Source organism: Polyodon spathula, chromosome 10, assembly GCF_017654505.1.
Source record: "Polyodon spathula isolate WHYD16114869_AA chromosome 10, ASM1765450v1, whole genome shotgun sequence".
NCBI lineage: Eukaryota > Metazoa > Chordata > Actinopteri > Acipenseriformes > Polyodontidae > Polyodon > Polyodon spathula.
In genome coordinates, this window is record NC_054543.1 from 42,856,702 (window position 1) to 42,876,981 (window position 20,280).

At 37.6% G+C, this 20,280-nt stretch overlaps 1 protein-coding gene across 1 annotated transcript; it reads right to left on the reverse strand.

The window, feature by feature from the left end:
• Positions 1 to 551: 551 nt before the first annotated feature.
• On the reverse strand, positions 552 to 19,601 carry LOC121322347 (protein mono-ADP-ribosyltransferase PARP14-like). Its single transcript, XM_041262187.1, has 17 exons — positions 19,355 to 19,601; positions 12,597 to 12,709; positions 12,313 to 12,343; positions 11,738 to 11,992; positions 10,776 to 11,000; positions 7,835 to 10,098; positions 7,422 to 7,652; positions 6,857 to 7,078; positions 6,534 to 6,630; positions 5,714 to 5,863; positions 5,346 to 5,408; positions 4,960 to 5,136; positions 4,219 to 4,425; positions 3,358 to 3,978; positions 2,968 to 3,116; positions 1,713 to 1,887; positions 552 to 1,116 (listed from the first exon to the last, which is right to left on the reverse strand). Exons 1-17 carry the CDS (start codon positions 19,539 to 19,541, stop codon positions 830 to 832), a joined length of 5,454 nt encoding a protein of 1,817 aa, XP_041118121.1. The 5' UTR covers positions 19,542 to 19,601; the 3' UTR covers positions 552 to 829.
• Positions 19,602 to 20,280: the final 679 nt, after the last annotated feature.

Sequence of the window (20,280 nt, forward strand, 5' to 3'; positions counted from 1 at the left end):
TTTGAAACATATAGTTGTATTTAGGCACAGGGTTTGCACAATCACTTCACATGCAGAAAAAGTATGTAATAGTATGTGAGCACGGGGAATGCATAAATTAGTTCACATGCTGGGATTCAAGTGAATAATTAATTAGTAATTGAATCCCGGCATAACTGTATGTATAGAGGCACGAAGAACTCATTTGGGGTTGGGTGTTCGGTGAGTAGAGAATGGGAGAGAGAACTAAGTAAAGAAAAAGAATTATAACAACTGCTATTTTGTGCTGGAAGGACCAGCACGATACTTGCTTGTTTTGACTCACCGTGTTTGTTTGTCTGTTCGTCCACTGTTTGTTTAGTGTTAGTCCATTTTGTTTGTTTATTAATTTTGGCCGAAAGTGCCATGTACTGTTTTTGTTTAAATCTTTGTTTGTTTATTAAACACACTGAGCGCAGCCATAGCACCTCCGTTTCACCCCATATCATGTGTTTTATTGCTGCTTACTGATCCTAAGGTCACCACCTAAGACACCCGTGACACTTCCACATTATGTCAGTCAGTCACAGAACCAAAATCATAGATTTATTATATTTTTTTTATCAATTACTTATACAGCGAAAGTTATAACAGGTCAGTGGCAATAACATATTACAGTCATTTTAGGACAGTAATGCAACACAACCTGTTTATTCTTCCCTAACTTTAAAAAAAAGCAAAATTGTTAAATGGAAAAAATGATCTAACTCTTCACTTGTATTGATCTTTACACTGAAATGTTGGTGGCACTCACATATATTTTAAATGGCTGATTTACAAAGGAGAATGGCCTTTTCCTACAGAATATGTATTAACGGAAAGTGATTAAGTACTCTGGGTAAGCTTGTACATCATTGAAGATGACAAACATGGTAGGATTTGCAGCATTGTCTGTTAAACTGTCGTACAAATCAGTGGGATCTGCAGGATTCTTGGCAGGAGGAACGATCATTCCAGGTCTTCCATTGGTAAACACCCCTGTGAGGACTCTGGTGAGATACATGTACTTCTGTCCTTGTGGATCGGGTACAGAGTAAGTACCACTTGCAGAATAACTGGCATTAACTGCAAAATAGGTTCCATTCCCATAGGCTACAGCTGTAATAAAATGCATATTTTAGGTAAATAATAGAAGTACAATACTGTTATAATACATTTACCATAAAATTGGTCTAATAAGCCACATCCCTTGTTAGGCTGTATTTTATATATGTTTTGTTATAAATGCTTTGTTTTTCGTTATTCATGCTTAAGTACTGTACTTAAGAAATGAACAGACAATAATCCAGTTAAATTCTAGCAGCACTCATTTCAAAATAACATAGATATGTCATAATTGTACTGAAACTTGTTGTCTTTAAAGAATGTACTATCCCATGCCTTGAACTGTACATTCATGCATAAGTACCCCCCCCCCCCCCCCCCCTTTTATCCAAGACACACCAAAAGCTGACAAAAAATGACTTTGACATTTTACAGTATTAACATCAAGTAAGCAAAAGTATCCCAACATATGGGGAAAGGGAAATTCTTGTATTATGTCTCCATGTACTTCTATGAACTGTAGGCAATATAAGGGTATACGAGAGAAACACAGGAAGCATTGTTGCTATAATGAGACCTTATGGTATAAACACTTCTACTCAAATCTCTGAAGAATAGGTAAGATAAATGCAAAGACAATCATAGTGTACCATTCTTTCCACAAAAGCTCCGGTTGAATCCATTGGAGTTAATTGTTTTTATTGTGTCACAAGCCGTGCCGTGGAATAACTGCTTTTCGTTATTGCCCTTGCCATTTTTGTCATCAAAAGCTTGCTTTTTTATTTGGTAGTTCTTCCAAAGAAAGGGATTTTGAATTCTTTGAATCTAAAAAAAAAAAAAAAAAAAAAGCAATTGCAGATTACATTATGTTAATTTAATAAGAACATGTCCTGATTAAAAACTCCTTTCTGTCTTTATTATTGATTCCGTTTTCCCATAACCTGATGGTTTACCAAGTCGGACCTATACTGCACATCAGAACTTTAATGTCAACAAAGGATTCCAAAATGCCTTTAGATCATTCCATGATTATCCCAACCTTACCTTCTATGTGCATTCTGTGGGGTATTTTACATGAAATCCCTCAATAATAGAGCCGTAAGTGTTAATGAACAGAGTTTATAACAAAACAGTACTTACCGCTGCTGCCTGTTGGCAACCTTTTCTTGTATGATACTGGTTGTTTGAATAACCCTGTCTATAAATCACTCAATCTGCTGAACGTTAATCAGAAACTCTCGTATCAGCAACAATGTAAGTGACTGGCACTGCTGCCGCTCACAGCTTTGCGCGTCAGCAGGTTTATGAATGCATGACAGTTCATGAGGGCATGTCTTCCCGGTAACTGCAATGGCGAACAGTCTGTATAGAAGCAGTTTTTTATTACATAAAATACCATCAAAAGTATTTTTTGTGTGCGAGACTACTAAATACTATAATATGGCTCAAACAACAGGAAACCGGTTAAATAAAGCAGTTGGGCAAGAACATTAATGTTGTCATGCATACTGTATTCATGAACCGGATCACGGCCCTAATCAAAACACTGAACTTGCGTGAATGTTTCTGATTAAAATGTTGATGAGCCAGTATATTCAGTGATAATTAGACAGACAGGGTTATGCATATACCTCAGACTTTATGGTAATAAGTGGTCAACACCGATGTGTAACCGAGGATTTGTGAATACAAATATTAAAACGATCGTGATTATGATGAAAAAGACACAGCAAACAGCATGTTCAGGAATACTTTAAATACCAAACAACGCTAGGAGCAGTATGTACAAAATGGTGCACCAAAATCCAACGGTAGCCAGAAATAAACATTTACAAAGCCAAAAGCTCCAGAGAGAGCGAAAGATAAACCCATTGTATCTGTTTACAGTTACGGATGTATCTGTACCGTTATAATGGTAAGGTTTCCACAGGTTTTTTTAAATAAAGCTTCCACTTCTTGGTATTCCTTTGTTGTTGGTTGTAATTGTACAGAAATATATCCTTTTGATCCCTTCATATCATCCCAGTGGCTTGGGTGTTTTTCCAAGTCTTGAACTGCAAGTGAGATAATAATGTCAACAAAATACCAATAGTTAAAAGTGACAAAAACCTAGCCTAATATACATACATTAAAAGCTAGTGTATGTTTTCTGAGCAAATCTGGAAGCTAATGGAAAGTCATTAGGTACGATACTTTAGTGAGGTTTTCGAAAATATCTTCCAAGATGCTTACCTAATTACCTGCAGTCAGTAATACCATAGAGCATAAATATTTTAAATACACTTTGAAACATACCTTCTGTCTTGTTGACTCTTTTTATTTGTATATGAGTGTCTCGGTCATCTACTGCAGGGCCCTCTGGCAAGAACACTTTAAAGTTTTTATTTTGAATCTTTACTGTGAGTTCCCTTTCCTCACTTTCCACAGCCTGTTCTAGTCTCAGGTTAGTGAAGATGTCGAATGGCTCATATTTGGTTCCCTGCTCATACTGCCATTCTACCAAATTGCTGGCCAGCTCCGCCTCCCGTTTCAGGGTTTCTTCATCTCGAATCTTCTTGAGCATATCCTGGATTTCCGTTACTGCAGTCAGCACATCTCTTGTGAGCCCTGCCACTTGGATGGAAGCCTCAGCTTTAGTACAGTCAAGCTTCACACTGATCTGGAGCTTCTTCTGCAGTATTTTTATTTTCTCACATTCCTCTTCACCGAAATAACAGATATACTCATTCCTGATTGTCCTCTCATCCTGTTCTTTAACAATCAAGTCTGTTATCCAGGACCGAGCTTTTTTCACATCTTCTTCTGTTTCTCCACATATCTGAAAAACTGTTGGGTCAATATTTTCTTCCATAAACACAAACTCTTCAGTGCCTTTTTCCTCCACATCAGAATGTCCAACTAACCATTTCCCGAATGCTGTGTTGTGTTAAAAAGAAAAAGAAAATCTTGGAATGAATAGTAAAGACATTTGAGCACTCTATAGAGTTCACATACAAAGACTGTTTCTTTTACAAATTATGAATGCTTTTAAACAAAACATGTGCAGGCTACATATAGTATTCTGGAGAGCTGCACACCAACATGTAAAGTACTAAGAACCTACAAACTGGATGGGCAAATTGAGTAGGCAAAATAGAGGTTAAAATCCCAACTTACATTTAAACCTGGACCAGACAGATTCCTGATCCGGCAGGGCTGTGCCTGCTCTTGCTTGCATGCTTTTAAAAAACTCAGTAAGCATCTGAGGCTGGAAGATTATGATTCTAACTTTTTTCAGAGACTGTGCTGTTTTCTGGCTTGCAAAGTCAACCACAGAATCCAGCATTGCATCAGCGACAACTGAAGGATTTACACCCCCTTGCCCTGAGAAGAGAAAAGTAAAGAGAAGCACAAATAATGAACCACACCTGAATAACCGGGTGGACGTCACCTTTAATCAAGTATAAACTCTTATTAGCTGTCTGATTCATACCTTACATATTAGCTTTGATCCATGGATAAGGCAGCAATATTTGATATATACGTAGGAACTTGCTTATCCCACTGAGGTTCAGCCCTGTTAGCTCCAGTGCAGAATCGAATTGTTTTGAACTTTATATTTTCACCTTCAAGATATAAGTTGCCTACATCTAAAAGCTTGGTATTACTTGTATTTTAAAATATATAATTGTTTATTATTAAAAATGTCAGGGATCATCTCAGCCAGTTACATTCTGGACAGATTGGAAATGATTTCACCAGTAGAATACTCTCTAAAGCTTCACTTCAGAATCTTGAAACTCGTTTTAAACAGCTACTTAAAGTTCAAGCTGTCTAAAGTGATCCAGTCCAAAATAATACAAAAAAAACCCTGAAAACCGCCTGACATTAACTCTTATATTGTCCATAACAGCATACCTGTTCCAAGAGCAGGAAACGCTACCGATGTGAATTTGTTTTGTTCACACAGCTGCAGAACTTTTCCTACAGAATCCTTTATTTTAATGGGGTCGTTTTGTCCAGGAATGTGAATGATCTTCTTGCACTGTAAATTTCCATTTTTTGTAATTATTATCCCATTATTAGGCTGTGCACCTGTAAGAGCAAAAGCAATGTGCATGAGAATGAGGGATGAACACAAAAAAACGCAAAGCAATGCAATTTGTTCCTATAGTTGGATGTTGAGTGATGAGATATATACAGTAAGGGTGGGGGAAGCTCGCAAGGCCTGCTGAGTACTCTACACAACATTTACAAATTCAACATAAAGATTTTCGTCATCAACACAAGATTGAAATTCCTACCTAACTGTGCGCACTCCATTTCAACCGCTTGACCAGCCGCCTCTAAAATTGCCTTGGATACACCTGAAAGGGATTTTAAAAGAGTGAGAAAGTACATTTTAGACACACTGTTCAGATCACATTAAGAATTACTCAGTGTTAAGTAGATTAGAATTACAAACATGTTGCAATTTAATAATTTTAATTTAATACACATCTGGTTTATTATCCAAACCTTTATTATCCAAACTAAAAGGGACCAATTTTGTTTGTAAAATAGAATTGTTTGGCTAATAAAACTATTACTGTAAAATTATTAAAGGTCCCATTCACAAAATTGTTGTATCTTGGATAAACAAAAAAGGATTTGAATCTGAATAAAATATGACCTGTTTTAAGGGTAAAGTCAGTGCTGGATGAGTTTACAATAACATCAGTTGTTTCCTTTGTGATGTCACCTGTTACCACTTGCAACTGAAGGGTTCCCATTAACATTTCATGTACACCTAGACTGGGATTTGAGACTTGATTAACGAAACCTAATAGGAAACAAAGAAAGTATTGTTGTTAATATACTGGTACTGTATTTTCACCCAGCAATATATTCCACTAGTGCCATAAATGACAAAACCAGTTTGAGAGCAAAATGTTTACAGTCTAAGTTGAGATCATTCTTAATTGTTTTGAAGTACTTTACTGTTTATCTTCACTTAATATTTTGTACATATCTTTTTTTTTTTCTTTTTAAATAAAAACTGTAATTGTGACAATGACTTTAGATATTGGTTTCTTTCTTTTGACCCTGGGAATGAAATACTGTCTATCACTATCTATGACAGGGAATGCATCCCACCACAGTTTGTTTGGTTTTAGTTTAGGTTTTTGTGAATAAAGTTAGATGAAAATGATTAATTTTGTTAATTTGGCAGGAGTGTGGACAGGCTCAGATTGACAAATGTATTGCCAATTTGAGCTGGGACAAATGCATGAAAGAGAGGAATTAAACTGAATAAGGTAAAAGAAAGAAGAAAGGAAATACAGAAATAGAAAGTAGGAATGTAGTTTAGCGAGAGGTTCCAGAGCGGGACGTGCCTTTAAAAAGGAAGTTGGGAAGAGCCACAGCCACCTTTTATTTGAACAGTTATTTGTATTACATTTTTATGTAACTGCCCATGCCCACGTGTTCCTGTATTTAAAAAAAAAACTTACCTGCCCCGTGTTGAGCAGATGCAGAAGAAGACCTGCCTGATTGTTTGACTTTTTTAGTTTGGCCCTGGAACTTGTTTTTGAATTCATCCCTAAATGCCTGGTGGAACAAAAAAAGCTCAATTAAATTGTATTATGAGATGGGGGATTTCACATATTTTATTTGTGATTGTAACCAGGTATGCTCAAAAACCCCTTTAAGATACATGCATACTGCATTGAGACAGATTCAATTGTGTGAACAACAGTGATATAGTTGATTTATGTATATATATTTTTATGTGCTTTTGGCACTGCTAAAGGTAACATTAAATGTGTACAGCTACCTGAACTGTCTGAGTATCACTGGGGTGCACCATAAACACAACCTCCTGAAGGTGCTTTCGGTTCCATTTACTGCTAAACTTCAACACTTGTTCCATCATGACTGAGGCTACCAAGGGTTTTGGAAACCCCAAATTGCCTGCTCCAATGGCAGGGAAGGCAAGTGAATTCTGCTGCAGATTTTCAGCTTCTTCGAGACACTCTTTAATGATTCCTTTCAAAATCTGTGGATAAAAATGGTTAAACTAAATGTTCTTACTTTGATACCTAAGAATACCTAAATCATGAGAAACAGCTGATGATAAGATTGTAAATAATAAAAGATTCACTTCACACACTGTGGAAAAGCTCATGCACTTGATTTAGTAAACAAATGTGCACTTGGGATAACTTTATTACAGCCCAAGCTCCAGATCTCTGTTAACATAAAAACGATAAAGGATTGTATGAAAGTTGTTATGCTAATTCTTAATTCTTATTATTATTTTGGGGGTTATTGCTCTTTATGAAATTAAAAATTAAATAAAAAGAAAAGTTGAAATTTAAAGTAAAAAGATAAAACTGCACCTTTTCGCCTGTCTTTGAATCCCACCTGGGACCAATCACATGAAAGACAAAATCACTCTTCAATTGACACCCTTTCGTTTTCAGAACCATCCCTTCAGCAGGGGTGGATTTCTGGGCCGCCTCATGCAACAGGGTCTGGAGTTTTGGACCAGCTGCATTAAAAATGGCATTTGAAACAACACCATTGTTAAGGCTTAGGTCAGCAGCAATGGTATTAACAATGACATCCGTCTGCAAATAAAAACGAAAAGAAAATCAGTGTGACAATGCTGGCCAAACTTTTCCCAGAACATATTTAAACTTCCTAACTAACAAGTCATATTTTATTGATAGCTTTTTTTAGAAGATAATGTGATTGTAAACGAAGGTACAGCTGACAAGGAACATGAAAGTGAAACAGGTCATCTACTTACTGATGTATCTTGGATGTTTCCTTCTCTTAGGATGATGGTCAGACCTTCTTTTGTTTGGATCTCCTGGAATCCATCTCTGCTTTCCACCTTCTTCAAGGGTCTCCTTTCTTGAGGAGCAGGTTTAACAGTCTTTGCTCTCACTTGTGGTACATAGTCAGCAAATACTTTTTGGGCAGCAACAGTCATGGCCTGAACTGTTTTGTCATCATGGTCAACCAGGTGTATCTTCTTCAAAGTGCTATCTCTATAGATATCTTCACAGTGTTCATGAACACATTTTACAATTGTTTCAGCACACAGCTCCAAGGGAAACCCAAAGATTCCTGAGCTGATAGCTGGAATAGCTATAGACGTACAGTTGTACATTTCTGCCATGTTCAAGCTTTCCTTCACAGCCTTCTCTAAATGATACACCGATTTCTTAGCTTCTGCTGCATTCCACCTGGGCCCTAAAGCGTGAATCACGAACTTACAAGGAAGACTGCCAGCCTCTGTTAAAACTGCCTGACCAGGTTTCAATTTTCCTTTTTTTTTTATATAGTGATCACACTCTATTTGTAGCTCTGGTCCTGCTGCTTCAAGCAGCGCTCCTGCAGGACCTCCGATATGCTGCAGTTCTTCATTAGTTGCATTGACTACAGCATCTACATTACATCTGCACATATCACCTTGATAAACAGAAACAACCAACCCATCAGACAGCTGCACCACGAAGTGAGATGAGTCAATTTCCTCAACTGTTTCCAAGAAATCGCCATCATCAAGCATCACCACACAATTAGATTGATGCATGGCTGCATTAACATACATTTCCTCCTTGTCTTTAAAAAACTTCTTTGCCCCAGGCTTCTTGATCTGCAACACATCAGAATGAAGGGATCGAACTATATTTTCAAACACCCTCTTCACTTCCAAAACAGAAGACCTTGGACCTTCTATGTTGATCTTTGGTTGGTTAGTCTGAACAGCAAAGTCGATTTTGACATCATTGTTGTTGGTTACCTCCCACCATAGATCAGTTTTCTTATCTTGGATGAACTTGATGACTGCCTTGGACTTCACAATCACAAATTCCTCCACGTGTGTGTTCTTGTCGACAAAATCAGACAGTTGCTGGCACACTTGCATCACAGAATCACAAAATCCGGCGATGACAATTTGTTCTTTTAAGATTTTTATTACCACTCTTTTCTTTGGGCTGTTGTATTCCTTATCTAAACAAATGTTTAAATGCACCCACTCTTGTTTCTTAATCACTTTGCTGTCTTCTACATCAATGCACTGAAAATGTAGAACTTTCTGAATTTGCTTTTCGGCGTCAATAAAAGCCCTATCTGTGTATACTATAATAGAAACAACACTTTCCTGAGTCTCGCACATTGCGTTGATGCCATTTGCAGTAAAGATGCAGTATGATAGGTCCTCGTTATCCACCTCACTAAGAAAGCTGACAATATGAGGGTTGAGCTCAACTTGCTTCCTCTTCATGTGCATTACTGCTTCCAGTACTTTGCTCTTGACACTGAACACCTCGGCCGGCAAACCAGAAAGGATCAGACTCTCTGCATCTGGTTTGTAAGCTAGCATGAGCTCTGGATGATCCTTCATGATATTCTCGTGAAGTCCATCGTGCTTCAGTATGTTATACATGGCAGGTACCATAGGAACCTTCTCTGTCACGCTATTCTGTTCCCTTTCAATTCGTTTAGTGGCTTTGTCCACAATCTCAGTCAGAACCCACCGTAGTCTGTCAGCATCCTCTGCCACTCCTGCTATCATGACTTTCCCCTGGACCATGTCAGGGGCAAGGATTACAGTATCTGTCACTGCACTGCAAATTTCCATTTCACTTATTTTCCAGACTGAAGAATTTACATGGCATTCAAAGGACTTGTACTTGGAAATAGCTTTTGAAAACACACTTGAAGCATCATCCTTCCAGGCACTGATATGCTTAGCAGTCAATGACTTTTGCTTCAATAAGGCAGGAGAGGGGCTGATATTTACTAATGGCCTGCCAGACTGCTGCCAGTTCAGTTCACAGAAATGTTCAGCCATTGTTTCATTTATATCTGTAACGTGTGTCTTCTTCGTGTTAAGAAACTTCCAAACACTGAGATCAATATTCTCAGTAAACGGGTCTGGCAGCTTCCACTGTGGTCTCTCTTTCCCGTACAAAGCTGTGCCCAAAGAATCATAATAGGGATACAACTTTACAGCTGTTTTACTGATTGTGTGTGGTTTTTCTCTGATAGTCTCTAGAACTGAAAATGAAAACAGAACACAAATGAAATGTAAGCATATTACACAAGCATTATAAAATACTGTCTATAGTGACCCCTGGTTAATTGTGTTAACTATCTCTTTTAAAATTAACATTTTAATTTAACTATACGAGAATGTCTTTATATAGAATGCATTTTTCTGTGGAATACTGAACAATGACAGAAAAACATTCTGTTGTTATTTCTCATTCTCAAGCCAAGTTTCAGTAGCACTACTTTTTAAATGGAGAAAAAATCCCATTGACTTTATAAAACTTTACATAGGCAACCCAATTCTTAGGTTGTACATTTTTTGAATTGTGACATTAACAAGTGTTTTTGTCTTTTAAATGGTGCTAAGGACACTTTGGAGTAAAAGGCTTTGTGAATTCCCTCTGGTATGTATTATCACTGTAACATATAACAGATGTTTTATGTCAAGCATTATTAAGAGTTACTTTGGCGACAATTAAATTGTTACCACTGGTCTTGCTGATTATGATGTCTCCAGAACCCTTTGTTTTTTATCATTCTTTTTTAAAATGGGTTTCAATCTATTATCCCACATATAAAGTGAATGTAACCAGTATATTTCCCCTGCGATGATATATATAGCATACAGTGCAAGGTTAACACAAAGCTCTGGCGTAAAACAGTCGGTACATTTTGTGACCTACCCTTATGATCCTTAAATGAGATTACTGCTGACATGTCTTCTGGCATCATTGTGATGCTGTCCACTACTCCTGATCGTTCGAAGTATAGACTAAGCAGCTCTTCACTGGTATGAGGGGCGAGGTTTTCCACTTTAACACTCCGCGTTACTTCAAGGGGTTTCGCAACTATTTCATTTTTTTTAAACCTCTTGTCTTTGACACAGTTTGTAAGAAATGGTGGTGCATCTATAAAGAATATTAAAAAATATATTAAGCAGAATTACAGATGACAGTCTCTGCCACGCCCACCTATTTCAATATTGATGCTATGCATGCTGGCAGAGATAAAACAGTGCACAGAAAAACAGAGGGCCTCTGACAAAGGCTTGGAGAACATTGGAGATAATTCAAGGCTGTTATCGGGTTCACGATAGACAGACAGACTGTTGGGCATGATCAGTCCACATTTTGAGTGACGGCCCCATAAACTGCTGCAGATATCCTTGCAGATAAGACTCTGCTAAACTGTCCTGTCTCTTATTATGAAACAAAGCTGTATCACACCTGCTGTAGAGTTGCGTTGCATTCAGTGTTGGTTTCGGTCTCAGCGATGCTAACCCAGTGATCTCCTTATTATTTTTAATGTACCTCTGTTTTCTCTCCAATTCGAATGTCACCTCAGTACTGCTTCCCACGTACTGTACCATCTCAGGAGGATCGAGGATCGACAGGGAACCTCTGTTCCCACTCTCTAGCCAATCACCCTTTTTCAAACAAATAACCCAAGCAGCTGCTGTTGCCAAGCTACCATGAACCCCAGAGACAAGGCCCAGCAAGACTCAGTGGAGTTGCTTTTGCGCAGTGAGGAGAACTTGCTCCCTGGCCTCTGGAAGTGAAAGGCCAATGCACACACCAACTAAAACCATTTTTATAAACCATTTATATAGCTTTCCCACTACCCCTGAACCCCTGCTTATTCTTACCACTGCTGGTTTTGAAGGACACAACAGCTTTGTTTATGTGATGAATGATCTCCAAACTGAAATCCCCATTTTCTTCGGATAAATTGGAGATATTCTCCACCATCATTCCCAGAATTTCTTGCGTTATGTTCTCTGGAAAATTTTCCAGCAAAACTGCAGTAAACTCTGGTATCTCTTCACAGACTTCTTCAAACGTCGTGTTACAATGTGAAGCTGTCTGGCTCTGTCTACTCAATCCTTCAACAACATCTTCAACTGAAAAAGAGGATATATTTATTGAACTCTGATGCTTCTGCTAATTAACCAGCTGACAAATAGATATAAACCATGAACAGGGTTTTGAAACTGAATTTTGTAACAGATTGTCATATATATTTAACCACACACAAACAGAATCCAGGTCAACATTAACATAATCACATAATGTGCATAATGTGCTTTTAAATAACAAATTTCAAGTAAATATATTTTCTTATCAAAGGAAATAAATGTAAAAATGATCAGTTGTCTGGGAAAACATTTAAAGGCTTGAGAGTCTTAAACAAAAATGTTGATTTAAATGAGCAGTAAGTTACCTTCTTCTGGTTTGCAAGGACTTTCTTTTTCCTGAAACAAAATATATGAATAAATCAAATGTTCTAAATATAACCAAATGCACTTTTCAACACTAACTGAAATGCAAATGCTATAAAAATATTTTTAGAAGAAAAAACAAGATTTGTAAAAACAGAAATTAAACAGTACCTCATATTAATTGGGCCACATTTTAGCTGGTATTATGTCTTATTTAATAAATATGTAAAGAAAGGAAAATCTTGATATTTAAAAACTATTTTTTTAGACCAAGCTGTCTGCTTACTGGCTCAAGTGTTGGGTTCTCTTCCGCTTCCTCCTGCAGTCTCACAGTCAGACTCACGTTTTCTTTTCCAACATTCAGTTTATGATTTTGTTTCTCAAGAACTCTTTTCCTTGCTAAAATGGGAAAATGGTTATTATTAGATTTTTTTTCTAATACAGATGATATATTATTGTATTGTGACAAAGCAGTTCCTTCTTGGTATGCTGTGGTCACAAGTTTGAGCAGGGACAACACAGTTGACACAAAACTGCAAGTTATTTTAAACAGGATGGTACATTTTCAAGTGCAAGTCCAATAATCAGAGCTGTAATGCCAGTCCAGAGCTCATAAACAATAATCCGGTAGTTTTCCAAAACAAGGTCAAAACAGCCAACAGGGTTATCAGAACAGTCCAAAGTCATCCACAATAAAGCAATCAAGAAAATCCAAGTAAAAAAAAAACTCTCACTCTCTCACAGCAACAAACTCCTTCACACACCTAATTACCTGCATGGGATTCTGGGCTATCTAGTTTTTATTGGGCGACCATTTTGTGAAGTGTAGTTCTCAGTGAGACCTCCATTACGTGAAAGGGCAAGAGCTTAGCAAAACCTCTGCCCTCACATACCTCCCATTGAGGACCATGCCCTGCGGTCTACCACATATCCAGTCCCCGTCCCCCCCGTCCCCCCCCGGGGTCGAGCGACAGCAGAAAAAACAGAATGGACATGGGATAATACATCAACATTTCCCACGTCTTTCCACATCCCATGTTTGAGGGTGAAATTAAAAGGCTGTAAACTAAAAAAAACACCTCATCACAATGGCATTTTTGTCCTTAGATTGTGCATCCAGGTATGTGGGGCATGGTCACTGATCAAGGTAAATCGTTGGCCCAGGAAGTAATGTCGTAAGCTTTCCAGAGCCCATTTGACTGCTAGACAGTCTTTCTCCATGACTGCATAATTATTTTCCCATGGCTCCAGCTTCCAGCTCAAGAATAAAACAGGGTCTTCAACCCCATTTATCTCTTGAGGCAAAACTGCCCCCTGCCCCACCTCTGAGGCATCTGTCTATAATAAAAACTCTTTACCAAAATCAGGGACAGCCAAGACTGGATTGCTACAAAGAGTGTCCTTGAGGTTATCGAATGCCCGGTCTGCCTTTTCATTCCACTTAACCATATAGGGTTCCTGGCCTGGCCCTAGTCATTTCTGTTAGTGGGGTTGCTATGGTGGTAAAGTTTGGTATAAACCTTCAGTAGTGCCCTGTTATGCCCAGGAATGCCCTCAACTGTTTTTTGTTGACCGGTTTGGGCCAATTCTTTATGACTTCCACCTTTGATGTCTGTGGTCTGACCATCCCTCTCCCTACAATGTACCCCAGGTATTTTTATTCTTCCAATCCCTATAGTTGCCCTACGAGCTTCTGGGACCTGATATGGTCTCAGATTTACTTTTTTCCTGGTACCGTCATCATGTCATGAGCTACCATCTCTGTCCTACCTGGTATCTCTGAAAACACTCTTATTTTTTTTCACCAAATCCCTCACATTGTACATCTGCTATGAGGAAAGTGTGGGTGCTGTGTTGATTACAGGGGTCCCTATTGGTGGGGTGGGATATGTTTTGATTGTCATCAAAACATTTCTATCTCTCCAAGCTTTCAATAAGTTGATGTGATATATCTGTTCGGGGTGCCTATGGCCTGGCTTTTGGACCCTATAGTTCACTCCTCCCACACTCTCAATCATCTCACATGGCCCCTTCCATGTGGCTAGCAGTTTACATTGAACAGTGGGGACAAACACCAACACCCAATCTCCTGGTTGAAATGTGCAATTTTAAATTAAGTTAATAGCAGTGCTGCAGTCAACATGGCAAAATAAATATGCACACACTTTTAAGAGTTTAGTTTAGTAGAAAGGCTCGAGTGAACAGGATTAAGACAGCTGGCCAAATGCTGACAAATAGCTTAAAATTGCTGTCCTTTCAAGAGATATGTGCGATTTTCTGGAGTGCCATCACTATATAACTGCAAGCCCCGACACTTTATCCTGTGTAAGGTGGAGCAGAGACGAGAGGATACTAACTAGGCAATGGTAAGTACCTGGCTGACTTTCATTGTATTTAGTCATTGCTTCAAATGCAACCCTGTTCTCGCTGGTTTGGTGAGGCTGTCTGATTTTTTTAAAGTGCATTCACTGCGAATATATGTAAGTACATTTATTTTCTGTCTACTTGAAACATTTTAAATGGTTTACATGAGAGATATAATGGTTGGGAGTGTTTCCGTCTATAGACAGTTTTCCGTCTTAAAAATATTTTGTGTACTGAAAAATGAGTGTGTGTTTGGAATGTTTACTGTAGGCGGGCATTGGCGAAAAATAAAAGTTGCTTTCAGCTTCTTGCAATTTACCATGAAAAAATAGGCATTTTATTTTCCTTACAGTATTTCACACTATGAAGTCATACTTGGTTACTATGGCAACGCGGTCAAACAAATACCGACTTCATGATTGGTTTTCCGAGTCATACGAATATGATGTTACAATTTATTAATAATGTGAAAGAATCTGTTGTTTTAAAACTTCATAATTATTTCTACGTCTTATTAGAAATGTAAAGAAATACAAAAACATGGGTTTTGTCTTTATGGTTTGCCGTTATACACTGGCCCTTTACTGTCTACTTTTGCTAGTGTTTTGTCTTCCACGTCCAAGTCCCGTACTTTCTTCACAACGCTACGCTGTTCTTCTTCCCCTAAGTTCCTAGGAACAGTCTTACCCTGACCGCTGGTTCGCCAGGGCCTGAGGAACGGGTGTCTGTCTTCCAGCAACTGCTCACATGACTCTGCCATATAGTATTGCTCAACAAGAGTGAAAAGACTGAAAGGCAGAGGTGGCTTCATTCTGAATGACCCAGCGACGAACATCTCTGGAAAGGCATTGTTGGTAATGGTCGAGGACAATTGCGTCCATAATTTTGGCAGACTGGTATAATGATTTGTGTGTATCGGTGTGCTGCAGACGGGTATAATGATTTGTGTGTATGGGTTGTGCTGCAGACTGGTATAATGATTTGTGCGTATCGGTGTGGTGCAGACTGGTATAATGATTTGTGTGTATCGGTGTGCTGCAGACTGGTATAATGATTTGTGTGTATGGGTTGTGCTGCAGACTGGTATAATGATTTGTGTGTATCGGTGTGCTGCAGACTGGTATAATGATTTGTGTGTATCTGCAGACTGGTATAATGATTTGTGTGTATCGGCTGCAGACTGGTATAATGATTTGTGTGTATGGGTTGTGCTGCAGACTGGTATAATGATTTGTGTGTATCGATGTGCTGCAGACTGGTATAATGATTTGTGTGTGTCGGTTGTGCTGCAGACTGATATAATGATTTGTGTGTATCGGTTGTGCTGCAGACTGGTATAATGATTTGTGCGTATAGATTGTTCTGCAGACTGGTATAATGATTTGTGCATACAGATTGTTCTGCAGACTGGTGGGTAGCTCCAGTCTTGGAGGCCAGCTCCTGGATGCTTGCTTTTAATTCTTTGGTCACTTTGTCTTGCTCCTCCCTAAGCAACTGGTTTGTGGAGTGCTGGAACTGTAGTGCCTCCTGGTGCATGTGCATTGCCTCTTGTTGCACTGTCTGCTCGACCCTGGTGGCCTCCTGCTGGGCTGTAACAGCTTGTTCCAGTGCCTGTACAACTGCATCCTTTTTTTTTTTTAACTGTGTCAGTGTTGACAAATGGTTGCCCGCATTCTCCACCATATGTGACGAAGTTGTTCCTTCTTGGTATACTGTGGTCACAAGTTTGAGCGGGGACAACACAGTTGACATAAAACTGCAAGTTATTTTAAACAGGATAGTACCTGTGTGTTTATTTTCATGGGCAAGTCCAATAATCAGAGCTGTAATGCCAGTCCAGAGGTCATAAACAATAATCCAGTAGTTTTCTAAACCAAGGTCAAAACAGCCAACAGGGTTATCAGAACAGTCCAAAGTCATCCACAATAAAGAAATCAAGAAAATCCAAGTAAATCAGTAGTCATAGTAGTGCCTGTTACATAATAAATGTGAGGGGTATTTAAGCTCTTATTGTGCATTGTTTGACCACAATATTATCCATATCTGCAGGCGTCACATGCTCCCTTGTGACAACGTTCCAACATCTATCTTCAAAACGTTCAACATGCTGAACAAAAATCCTACCAATTTGGCAAGAAGGTATTTTTATATGTTGTTTTCTTGTCTGACAGCGACTGTCCAATTGCAAACCCTGAGGAAATGTATCAGCCCTCCTCATCATTAAATTGCTATTACCCGTCAATAAACATTTAGAAAGCCTTCAAAATTAGGATAGTTATTATTTCACACATATTTATGCCATTGTTTAAAAAAAAAAAAAAAAAAATGGGGAAAACTTCCCTCAATAAGACAAGGCAGTTTGTTTATGTTGATTTAAATAAAGCCCTACATGAATTCACCCACATGCAATACAGACAGGAAACAGTCTGGACGAATTATACAATGAAGGAACAGTCAGAGTAGAGGAAGTAGAACTTTTCACTTCAAAACAAGCTTCAAACAAAAAGATAGTAATAATCAAATTTAAACGTGAGATAAATATAAAATAAATAAAATATAATTTGCTTATATTTCTTTGAAGCCAAATTGATTCGATCAATTCAGAGCTCTTTCTCAGTAATGAACAAAACACAAGTTAAATATCTTTGTTAATACTGTACAGCAGGGGTTTTCAACCGGGGGTACTTAGTTCTAAGGGACGACTCAGAAACACACAAATAAAAATTAAACTAAGGCCCGGACCAAATCAAACCTTTGACAACCTGCTAATCACAATTTACAAAACTGTATTTAACAGAGGATTTGGTTTTTTTTTTTTTCTTCTACTCAAAAACACCCACCATCAAATTAATTTGCGATTAGCGGGTGGGTCAAAGTTTTGATTTGGTCCTGGCCTAACAGAAAATAATGATCTTGAATTTTTTTTTTAACGGTATTATATATTCTTTAAACCACTTGCATACTGATTTCATTTTTGTTTAGCAGCTCAACGTGAACCGCTAATGAAACCATAACACAAAAAAACCACAGAATCGATCACGTCCACATTTTCCACCTATACACATGTGGGATTCCAATTTAAATGACTAAAGATTCCTAAATACTGTCTTTTAATTCTGTGCATCCAAATACGTGTAATTAAGTTTCAAGAATGAAGCCTACTGTTTGGGTTTCTGTCTCTGCAGTTTGTCAGTCCCCAAATAATATATTAAATAAACAGGGGGGGAAAAATATGTGTTAACCAGATTATTCTGCTTTTTAATGCAACGGTACCATTCAGTGAGTGAAAATTGTAAAGGGTAGTTTTGCTGAAACTTTCCAACTGAAGACGTACAGTTTCAAAAAAAGGTTGAAAAACCCTGCTGTACAGTAAGTACTAAAACAGCAGGCCTCGTTGCTATAAGCATATGGTACATGTGGGCATATCACCACACGAGGGCACTGTTTGCATTCTAGTGAAATAAACAGACTCTTAGCAGGGGGTTGGTTTTGACATTACTATCCTGATACACTGTTTTAAATAAATTTTGCAATCGAATCAAATAAACCCACTCAGCTCCTCAAGTAGTAATTATCTGATTAATGCCTACTATTAACCCTGTGCTGTTACTGAGCCTTGAGAACCGGAGTGCCCGCATCTGAATGTAATATGTTTGTTTCACCATTGAAATATGTACTAATATAGTTATTATAAAATATACAAATGCTAACACTTGTGATAGGAGGTCTGGAGCTACACTGCCCTACCTTTAAGGAATGTTCTGTTAATGAAAGAAAGAACTAAAAAATGAGAATGTTTATGAACCATCATCCCAAAACAGACCTTAATTAAACAGGGACTGTAGTTTCAAGATTAGGGTTATTCTAATAATTAACTGTAAGGCTTCTTCTGTATTACAAAAAGCATAATATCCTGATGCACTGAATTACTTGCAAGCCTGCAAGCATACTGAAGTAATGGTATTAGCAATAATACTAATACTAATACGACTACTAATAATACTAATAATGGTGATGATGATGATGATGATGATGATGATGATGATGATGATGATGATGATGATGATGATGTGTCTACTACACAGCACGGTCCTAGCTTGTCTAATATTGGTTTATATATTTTAAGAAACATGCAATAACTAAAAATGAACTGCTAGTATATATGAATGATACTTAAAATACCACTGAAAATATTTATATAATTGAATGTTTTCATGCAACTTGTCAGCTTTCCACTATGATTTCATTATAAATTGCATTTTACATCTTAATTGTTATTTCTGCGATTTATAAAAAGCTATTCACCACCCCAACGAAATGCACGATAACAACATGCTGAGTGATAGGGGCAACTAGGCTAAAAAAATACAGAGATTACCCAGCACTGCTGTTAGCAAGGGTAGTAAAAACGAAGTGTCACAAACAATTCCTTTAATCTGTTTTATATTCAGAATCCTACATTCTCAATTTCTCAATAGCGCTTTGACAGCAATCTAATGTATGCTTGGCACTCATTGGCGATTTATAGATGCATGTTTGCTCCAAAAACATTATTATTATTATTATTATTTTATTATTATTATTATTATTATTATTATTATATAGTCTACAAAAGCAAAACCAGCCGTTCAGAAGACATTTCAGAAAGCAAAACTAAACATAACCAAGACTTGTACATACTCTCTTCGCTTTTAAACCAAACAACGGCGTGTTTTCTGCTAGCGTCTTCATACTCCACTCGACAGTCGCCTCCATTCGATTTCTTCTTACTCTGGAAGTAAATCTGAAGTTTGTTTTTAACAGTATTAGAAATATCAGCGCTCCAATCACCTTCTATAAAGATTGGGTATGGATACGTTTCCGCCATCGTTACCAGTGGTAAAAACTGCACTATTTCATTGCCCGCTGAGACATAACAAGTTCACTTTGTTTCACTTTCCATTTCTAGGAAATTCCCCTGCAAGTACAACCTTATACATAACGCACATTGTAGCCAGTCAGCTAATCACCACACCTATTGTGTGCAACCAGCTACTAGCAAGTTACAGTTGCTTATAAACGTTTGTCTACAAATTTTGCAAAAACGTATTGTATATATATATATATATATATATATATATATATATATATATATATTATATATATTATATATATATATATATTGGTTAAATTAAATTTTCCATTTAAATAATAATGTGCATGGTGTTGGGACGGGGATATGCACCTTTTCCATTATTTCTATTTTACATATTTTTCAAAGTTTTAACAGGTATGTGTTGTACTGCATATACAGCAGACTGTAACGAATTGAAATCATTTTTAACCATGAACAGTATTGTTATCAGAATATGCATAGTGTAGACCTATGTGGAATTTCACACAGTATAGCTATAAAGTCAGGTCTGCACATCGTGTCCTTTTAAAGTGATATAAGTGATATATTTTACATGGTGTGTTGATATGTTGTACATATCTTTCTCAAGGGATTCTGCTATCTGAATTTTTGCTGCACCACACTATCAATTCACATCATGTGCAGTTGGTATTAAGACCCCACCTGAGCCTCACTCACTTTGTCCCAAATGTGACTATGTGCAGGAAATGTC

Coding starts and splice junctions, on each gene's coding strand:
- LOC121322347 (XM_041262187.1), bottom strand. CDS start 19,541: ATGGCGGAAACGTATCCATACCCAATCTTTATAGAAGGTGATTGGAGC. Junction 4,426..4,959: donor GTTTCCTGCTCTTGGAACAG/GTATGCTGTTAT, acceptor TTCTCTTCTCAG/GGCAAGGGGGTGTAAATCCT. Junction 3,979..4,218: donor TGTCTGGTCCAGGTTTAAAT/GTAAGTTGGGAT, acceptor AACACAACACAG/CATTCGGGAAATGGTTAGTT.